The sequence below is a fragment of the Typopeltis vanoorti genome, chromosome 17, assembly GCF_054136105.1.
Source record: "Typopeltis vanoorti isolate ZY-2024b chromosome 17, IOZ_Tvanoo_1.0, whole genome shotgun sequence".
Taxonomy (NCBI): Eukaryota; Metazoa; Arthropoda; class Arachnida; order Uropygi; family Thelyphonidae; genus Typopeltis; species Typopeltis vanoorti.
Genome location: NC_143565.1, coordinates 77,157,114 through 77,167,062, shown reverse-complemented (window position 1 = coordinate 77,167,062; position 9,949 = coordinate 77,157,114). Strand labels below are relative to the sequence as shown.

At 35.1% G+C, this 9,949-nt stretch overlaps 1 protein-coding gene across 1 annotated transcript in view; it reads right to left on the bottom strand.

Annotated features, from left to right (window-relative positions):
- Positions 1-427: 427 nt before the first annotated feature.
- The window catches only part of LOC150097519 (uncharacterized), a 105,807-nt gene continuing 96,285 nt past the window's right edge, over positions 428-9,949 (bottom strand). Inside the window, exon 8 of the mRNA XM_090407200.1 lies at positions 428-1,583. Coding sequence (XP_090263326.1) covers positions 1,236-1,583 — 348 coding nt within the window. The 3' untranslated portion in view covers positions 428-1,235. The remainder of the gene's footprint in view (positions 1,584-9,949) is intronic.

Sequence of the window (9,949 nt, the reverse complement as noted above, 5' to 3'; positions counted from 1 at the left end):
AGGAACAGTTCATTTGTTCGATGATGATGCAAAGTTGGGTAGGGCAATAGTGATGCAGATGTCAAAATCTTGCAGGACGACTTGGATGGATTGGTGTTCTGGGCTAAGGAAAATGGATGTCAATTTAATGTTACAAAATGTAAGGTTATGCATTTTGGGGTGAAACGATTAGCAGCAGTATACAACATTGGTGGAACTGTACTCCAGGAGATTGAGGCCAGGGACTTGGTGGATAGGGAGATGAAGTTTAGGGGGCACGTTGCATAAGTGGCTAAATCGGCTCATCAACTCACTTGGTTGTTGAAAAATACTTTGACCAGCAGAGACAATCAAGTTATTGTACCTCTGCACCGAGCCTTGATAAGACTCATCTCGCCTACTGTGCCCAGATTTGGTCACCTAGGTTTCTTCTTGATGGGGAGGAGGTGGAGAGGATCCAGAGGTGAGTGACCAAGATGATCTGTAGAATGAACCTTATGAGAACAGGTTGAGGATTTGTGGGTTGCAAAAATTGGTTGATAGGCAGAGGAGGGGAGATATGATTGAGACATTCAAATTACCGAAGGGTTTCTATAAAATTAATTCAGAAGATATTTTTGAGAACAGGGCTGGTTGTGGGAGGACTAGGGGACATCCATGGAAGCTGGGTAAAAGTGTGGTTAGTAAGGGTGTTAGAGCTGGGTTCTTTACTTTTAGAGTGGTGAATGAGTGGAATGGGCTGCCAGAGTCTGTGGTGGATGCTGACAGTGAATGAATTTAAGGCGAGGTATGTAGATACTGTATGAATGTCGAATAGTTGTGATGAACATGATTTAGGGCCTCCCTCGATGAGTCTAAGGACTCTCTGGAGTTGCCCATAATAATAATAATAATAACTTCATGCAGAGTTAAATGATACTGGTCGTAGAGTAACAATGATCATTATGCAGATGCTGTTCATTTTTAGCTCAGTTGCTGTGTATATTTGATCTGCAGTACATTAATTCCATTTTTAAGGTACAAGTATTACAATTCATCATGCCGAACTATAATGAGCCATAGTAAATAGGTCTCTGACGGCAGAGAATGAGTTACTATAAAGTATCTTATTAAATATCTCAAGCACCTTTTATTAAGTAAAGCATCGTGATCTAGTTCATAAAAATATTTTTGCAGTTATAATTAGCTGAGCATAATCAGTTTGATTACTTAGATATATGGAACACCACATATTTTGTATGCATGAACAAGATATATTAGTCAAATAAACTTGGCTGTAAAGAATGAAACTTTTCCTCACTCTCAATATATTTTAGTATATCTAAGCTGTCGGATGCAGTTTTATCTTCAGTTTCTTGCTTTGAAAGACTCAGCTGTTTCCCATCCTTAGGAACAGCATCAGTTTTATCTTCAGGTTCTTGCTTTGAACGACTCAGCTGTTTCCCATCCTTAGGAACAGCATCAGTTTTATCTTCAGGTTCTTGCTTTGAATGACTCAGCTGTTTCCCATCCTTAGGAACAGCATCAGATTTCACAACTATCTTTGGTTTTGGAAGAACAGGAGGTTTTGGTGGAGGGACTGGTTTTGATGATGGAAAAGATGACTAAAAAGACAAAAAAATTTTTAATACATTATTACCTGAACAGAGACCTCTTCTAAAAGCCTCCAATTGTTTTTAAAGATATATTTTAACGATACATTTAACAATGTTTCAAAGCATAGTGAAATAATTTGCAAAATAGATATTATCTTTTTAATTAGGCTAATAATATACTATATAAAAATATCACTGTTAAACATTCGAGTAATTTACTGAATTTAAACTCGCCAACAGTAACATAAATATACTAGTAAATGAAAATTATTTTAATACTTGTTGAACCAGTAATAGTTTTATTTAATGAATGACCTGGAAACCCAGAAAGAAAGTAATTGGAAGAGAGCAACAACTGTGATGTAAATCAATAGTACTGCTATGATCATAGTGAAAATATTCAACAGTCAGGAAAATAATTTGACGTAAGCGCATTATTTTTTATTCTCACCAAAAGTATAGAAATCGTACCTAAGTTTCAAAACTGATAGTACGGAACAGTACCAGTGTCACAGATTTTGGTGTGCGTGTATACAATAAATCTTTTTTTTTTTCAGTAATTACATTTAGTGCATGTATTATAAAGACGTATTTGGTTCATATTATTATTATTATTATTATAAACTGCATATTACAATATTAGTTACTTCATTAACACACACACACCCGAAAGCTTTATTAAATCAGTACCTTATACGTATGTTATAACTTATGAATTATATTTATCTTGATCAATTAGCTGGTTTTAAGGAAAAACAAGATGAAGAAATAAACAGATAAATCACACAAGGAAACAAAGCATTTTGGGTGTATAACGATTATCTGTTACCTATATATCTAAAAAAGAAAGCTCTTTAATATGCATTATTCCAGTGTTTACCTATGGAAGTGTGAGACATGGACAACAACTAAAAAAACAGGAAAACAGGTTGCATATGGCCCAAAGAGCCTTGAAGAGAAGAATGCTTGAGATAAAAAAAAAAAAAAATAGAATTTAGAAATAATAAAAGTAGAGAGATGACTGGAGTACAGATTTGGCAACCTTTCCTTCTCAATATCCACTTAGTTCTAAATAGAGATGGGTTGGCCATATTAGTATACTGCCAGATGAAATGTGGACAAAATTAAGCACTGAGTGGATATTGAGAAGGAAAGGTCGCAAAGAACAAGATGGAGAGATGATCTATAAAGGTTTGACATGAGATTGAACACTGGCTAAAGACAGACAGAAATGAAAAATTAAGAGAGAGGCCTATATCCCACAGTTGATGGAAAGAGACTAGAGAACTTATGAATTATAGACATACTATGAATCATATGAGGTCCCATATTATTAGCTGTGAGATGTAGGATCTACGTGCAAGATCTACTCGAGTCTAGAAGTACATTTGCAATAGAGTAAAATACATAAAAATAATCCTTCTCCTCTAACTGAAGATGTTTTTTTAAATGTAAAGAAGACGATCATATATATTTGCTGTTTATATGCAAAGTATTTGGCATTGCAGTGAGGCTCTAGATTTCATAGACTCACAGCTCATACAAACCGTGTGTGTGGGGAGAAAGTAGGCAATTGGGTTACTTACAAATTGAAATAAGGAATATTATCATCTAATGCATGAATCATGCCATATCTGAATACCATGCATCAGTGTCTTCATCAGCATATTTAGGTTGCGAGCTTCGACGATATCTGTGCAGCATGCAATGTGACAAAAATAACTTTTTTATTTTGATAGGATTCCAACATTAAACAGAGTCCTGAAGTGACTGGTAACGACACTGCTGTGATCAGGTCGTAGTGTGTTGAGATTCTGAAAGTATATGTCTAAAATATATAAAGCATAAACAGATCATCTGTGAGATAGCAGATGAACTAATTCGATGAGAGAGAAAGAACGTAATCGATTAGTCAAATATCCCTCTTCTGAATAGCATGAATATTAAAATAAAATATATTAAATTAAGTGCTAATAAAAGGCAAACCTATGGGCTTGTGGGCAGAGTTCTTTTCAAAAGGCTCTATACTTAGCATGAAGATTTGGGGGGAGGGGTTGATATGTTATCCTTAAATTATTATTATTATCTAAAACTTCCAGGGAGTCAAGGACTCATTGAGAGAGACTATAAATCACCCAAACTAGCTGCCATACCTTCCCTTAAATTCATTCCCACTAGATGCACTCAACTACCCCTAAAGGCAAACTATTCCACTCACTCACTGCTTGAGAGGGAAAACCTAGCTCTTACCCCTTTCTTGACAGGGAAGTTTGTGAACAAACTTAACTTCCATGGATGCCCCATATATCTCCCCACCTTCCATATAATGAAAATTTTCATTGGACACTATCCTATAATATCCATTCAAAAGCTTATAGACCTGTATCATATCACCCCTCTTTCTCCTGTTAACCAAAGTCTGCAATCCACATACTCGCAATCTTTCTTCATAACCTAAATCCCATAATTTGGATATAATCTTTGTAACTCTTCTTTGAACTCTTTCCATAGCTTCTTTACCTCCTTGGAATCTGGAAGATCCAATCTGCACACAGTAATCGAGGTGAAGTCTTATCAAAGCCTTATAAAGAGGTAAAATGACTTCCTTATCGTTACATGTCAAGGTTGCAATTATTCAACATCGCAATTATTCTCTGAGTTGTACTTGCAACTTTTGCTATGTGATCTTTGAACTTCAAATTCCTATCTACCAATACACCAAGATCCCTTTCCTCCTCAGTTTCTTGTAGCATAACCCCACTAATATAATATGCCACTGGAAATCTACTCATGCCAAAGTGCATAACTTTACACTTACTAACATTAAACTGATAGCCATTTTTGTTTTCCCAAATTTCCAGCCTATTCAAATCATTTTGAAAGTGCTAAATATCAGTAGCATCCCTCATTGCCCTGCCTATCTTTGCATCATCGGCAAACAGTTGCATATCTGATGTTAGACCCTGCCTGATGTCATTAATATATAGATTGAACAATAATGGCCTAAAGACTGAACCCTGAGATACACCACTGGTCACCTTAAATCTGGCAGATTCGCACCCAGTGTATACCACTTTTTGATATGTACCTGTCAACCATCCCATGATCCAAGTCAAGAGTTTATATTCCAATCCCATATTCTCCAGCTTATGCAACAGCTTTTCGTGTGAAAATGCAAGAAACGTATTTACAGTTGGTAAGATATGGAAATTGCACAGAGTTAAGAGGAACATTTCAGGGAGAATGGGGTAGAAATGAGAGGAATGACTTGCTGGTTGGACTTAAGTCTGGAGCAACTAAAGCTATGAGCATTAATTGTGTGCATTTACCAGTTATTTCACCTGTTTTATGGAATTAAAAACTGAAGTTTCCAGTATAAGAGCCATGTCATCTCCACATGAAAAAGAATAATAAGAAGATTAGTATCTAAGATATTAGTTATGGAAGATTTTGGATTTCGTTACATTTGGGCACTATGAAGTTTATTAAATAAAGAAGAGGAGAGGAATGTGTACTATCAATAGTAAAAAGATAGGGTTTAATATTAGTGAGAAATCATATATGTAGAGGAGTAAGAGCATGGCCTAAAGCACAAGATCCTGGAACACTCCTCCAGCATCAACAAGGAAAATTATGAGGAAACCATTCATCAAGAGAGCGAGTGACCAGAGAGGAAACCAGCAATTTAATTCCAATGATGAAACCATTGGAATTCACATTCAGAATGTGAGCTGCAGACACTAGCAATCAGGAGAAAGGGGATGATATTCATATCATCCCTCTGAAAAACTTCTGAAAGGGTCAGAAGTTTTTCCCACTCACTATAAAATGAAAAGGATGGATCCTTTTTTCTATTTCTATCTCTGGATAGTTTATGACACCCATTATAATAACATTGTCCTACATAAATTCAATTACAAAACTGTATGAAAAATTTTAAACAGACCGGTTCCAGTAATGATAAAGACAAATTAGAAGACCTGGAGTAAACAATCAGACTGTGTTGTCTGTAGTTTTTGCAAATAGTACATAAAAATCAGCAGGAAGTGCTTCGTTAGGAATATATATATATATATATTCCTGGTGTAACAGTTCACATATTCAAAACGAAACTACATCAGAGAACATATATGATTCAAGTTCTAATGCTGGAAGACTACCACGGAAGAAATTAACTTTCGGCTATCATTTTAATAATGAACGCGAATGTGTTTAGTGATAAGCAACATTTTACATCAGTGGAAAGGTTAATCACCATAACTACTGTATGTGAGGAAAAAGAAACCACAAGAAGTTTGGAAACACAAAAGAGATTCTTCTAAAGCAAATGTCTAGTGTAATATAGTAAAACATTTAATTGATCCAAAAATGATAATTCGTGGTCAATTTTTTTTGAAGGAACTGTGAATTACCATATTCGTGAACTTAAGTGATCAAGATTTATTGGTACAAGATGGGGAACTTTACCACTTCATTAGATGTGTTCAAAAATTTTTAAATTAGGTTTTCCAGATAAATGGATTGGATGAGATAGACCAATACTCTGTATTATTTGGACAAATGTTTAAAGTGAAGTTTACTCAACGAAGCCTTGCTCTGTTAATGATCTTTACACTAGGATAACATGAGCAGTGTTATATCTCAAAAAACAACTGCACATTTCCAAGTGTCCAAAACAAAATGTTCGGGCTCTTTAAAATCATGCTATACTTTGTATTCAAAATGACAGTGAATATGTTGAAAGTTAACATTACACAATTATATATGCTAAATCTTGATTAAATTCTCTCTCTGCTGTGTATATTTATATAAAAGTTATAAATCTACATAGCAGAGAAAGAATTTAATCAAGATTTAGCATATATAATTGTGGAATGTTAACTTTCAACATATTCACTGTTGAAAGTTGTTAACTTTCAACAGTGACTTTTAATTTAAAAAGTCACTGTTTTTATTTAAAAAACCGTGACTTTTTAAAAAACAAGCAACTTTACAGACATCTCACATACACACAGGGTGATTCCACAACCTTGTCAAACTTTAAAGGCATATTCTATATCTCAAAACTAAAGAAAAAAGTCGCAGTCTAAGATGCACGCCGTGAGCAAGTGGCAGTTACTATTTGTTTCAGTTTTTCTAAGTCATACGTTGGTGTTTTGAAATGGTGAATGAGTTAATTGGCTTTCATTGTGCATTTCCATTGGCATATTTGTGCCAACTGAAATGACCAATGATGTATGTCAGCTTCAGCAAGAGGCTTTCATCAAAGACAAGTGAACATTCTATAGCATGAACTACATGATCGAGGAAAGCATCTTGCTGAACGTGACATAGTCATATGCATTTCCATTGCAAGTCTATAATAAAAGTGCTGTTTCTGAACCATCAAATGAAGGAGGAGGACAAGAAATCATGTGACGGTACTTGAAACTGCATTTGTTTAGCATCACAGAATTCAAGCATTAGCACATGGAGGATTGCAATGGAAGAGGGTATCTCCCAAGTTGTTATTTGGAGGGTACTACATGAAAATCGATTTTACCTGTACCCTTTTCAGCTTTCAAGCACTTTTTTCCAGATGATCATCATCGCCAAATGATATTTTGTGAGTGGTTTCTATAACAGTGTATGCAGGAGCAACAATTTTTCTTTTATGTGCGTTTCATGGATAAAGCGATGTTCACCTGACACGGTATTTTAAATTATCAAGTGAACATTCACTTGATAATTTAAAATAATTTAACAATTATGTGGGCTAATCAAAATCTATATGCAATTATTCAGTCACAACCTCAGTAGCAAATTTCAATCAACATATGGGCAGTATCTTTGGAGATAGATTAATGGGCTGCATGTTTTGCCAAACAGGCTTATAGGATCTTTGCACTGAGACTTTGTGCAAAAGTAGAAAACATCTTTTATAATATGCCTCAATGCTGTTCCCTTGTGAAGTTCATGTATGATGAAGCTCCACCACACTTGGGTTGTTAACGCCCAAGGATATCTTCATCAATGGTTTCTAGAAAGAATGACTGGTCAAGTGGATCAACTTGCACAGCTCTAATTTGTGACTTACGTGTGGATTTTTATTTATGAATCATTTCAAATTATCAGGGTACTCTACTCCATTGGGGAACATCGATGAACTGCAGGAACATGCTCGCATGCATTGTCAGACACTAGTAGCTGTGAACTTTTGAGCACGTGAGGACATCACTGGTGAGAAGTTTCAATAGTTGTGTGGCCAATGGATGTCATTTTGATTATTGTGAAACTACAGTGTTTCTTATGCCAGCTACCAAGGAATCTGTGATAATTTCTTGGATTCTGCTTTGTCTTGCACTGCAGGTTGTGTGCTCATATACTGCAACTACATCATCATATTGTACCATCATTTTATATTACAACTGCAACTACAATGGGCTGTATTTCATTGTATAAACATACATTTGGAAACTTTGTGACCATGTATATTAAGATCTTTTCATTAGTTTGAAGGTGTAGAATATGCCTCTAAAGTTCATGACAGGAGTGCAGAATCATTCAGTTAAACCTATTCAGGGTTTAAGAATCCCTATTTTCCACACATGCTATGGCATTTACTGTAATGTCACACATCCAAAGTTGTTTATCAATCATCTTTCTTCCCCACGCGATACTACTGATGATCAATCTGTTTCTTAAACTTGATTTTTTCATGGAATAAGGAAGAGAAATTGATCTTATTGTTACTGCATCGTGCAACAAAACTAGCTATCTAAATGATACACTGTTTAGCATCTTTGTTATAGTTATAGTAATTCTTTTTTTCCCTTTTTTTAAAAAAAAGAAAGATTTTGTATATGTGTTGGGAAGATATATACTTCCAGAAGCTCTCTCACTCTATTTACTTTAAGTCGCTCTTTTCTTTTTGTCTATTCTATTTGGTCTCTCTATTGACTCTTGTTTTCTTCCATCCCCCAATCTATTTAGTGTATATGAGGGGAGGGGACTAGGGATATCTCTCTCTCTCTCTTTCCCAGCTTAGTTTCTGAATAGAGTAGATATGATTCTTGTCAGTGACATACCTAGGAGAAGGTAACTGTGAACTCAAATCCTGACAGAAGAGGTTGGAGATTCCATGACAGGCCAACTGCATCTAGGTGAAAATAATACTGCTCTGTTTCTTTAAAAAATTGGCACATACATTCATAGTGCAACTTTACAAGAAACACACAATCCTCTATGAGACATGGAATATATTCAATGTTCTGTAAAGGTCTTTATATTATACATACCTACACACACACACATTATATTTGCTAAATACCAAATGTAATGTGATGATTCAAGAAATAGAAAAACAAAAAAGTAGATGCTGTGTCGATAGAAAAATATAAGACATCATTGTATGGGTAATATTTAATTCAGTTAACTTGGATTACCTCCATCCTGAATGACAACGCAATTAAGAGTGAATCGTGGGAATGGTGACATGAATAGGACCTGTATGGAGCAAAGTCATGAAAATAGTTACAGAGGCCAATCTAGTAGGCCAAAATGATGTATTTACCAATAAACGGATGTCGGTGGTTCCCGTGCGGCAGGAGCGAAATCACAACATGTGCGCGGCTGCTTATTTACTTATACTTACAGATTTTCGATCCCAGTCTCATTTTTGTGCATTGACATACAAGTGAGCATTACTGTTCTAAAATTCATCAACATACATATTATAATTCAATCGTTATTCATTCACGAACTGAACTTCTCTATGTTGAAGAGTTGAGCAGGGCTGGTAGTTTTGTACATCCTATAGAAATACATGAGTAGGTATATTATTTAGACTTATTACTTTTGCTTACTGACTTCAATTTTAATGCAGACAATATTCATTAGAATATTGAAACTTGGGTTTATTGCTTCATTAAGAAATGAAACGAGACCTACGTGTGTTCTTTGTGAAAAAACTTTTGGCAACAATGCAATGAAACCAGCAAAAGAACATCTTCAAAGACTCCATCCTGATAAGAAAGATAAAGAGCTTGACTTTTTTAAAGAACTGAAAGAGAAATACACACATCGACCAACTATAAAATCATTTATGAAAGCACCTGCCGAAGCTGACAATAAACAAGGATTAACAGCCTCCTACAATATTTCTTTTAATATAGCAAAAAAAGGAAAACCATATACAATTGCAGAGGACATTGTTATAACCGAAATCAAAGAAGTAACTGAAACCATAATGAAAAAAAATTCTGGCCCTGTTTTAAAATGCTTGCCATTTAGTGCAAATACCGTGAAAAGACGTATTGGTGAAATGGTTAAAGATGTAGAAAAACTGTAGCATCAGAACTCAAAAATAGTAAGTTCTCCATCCAACTTGATGAATC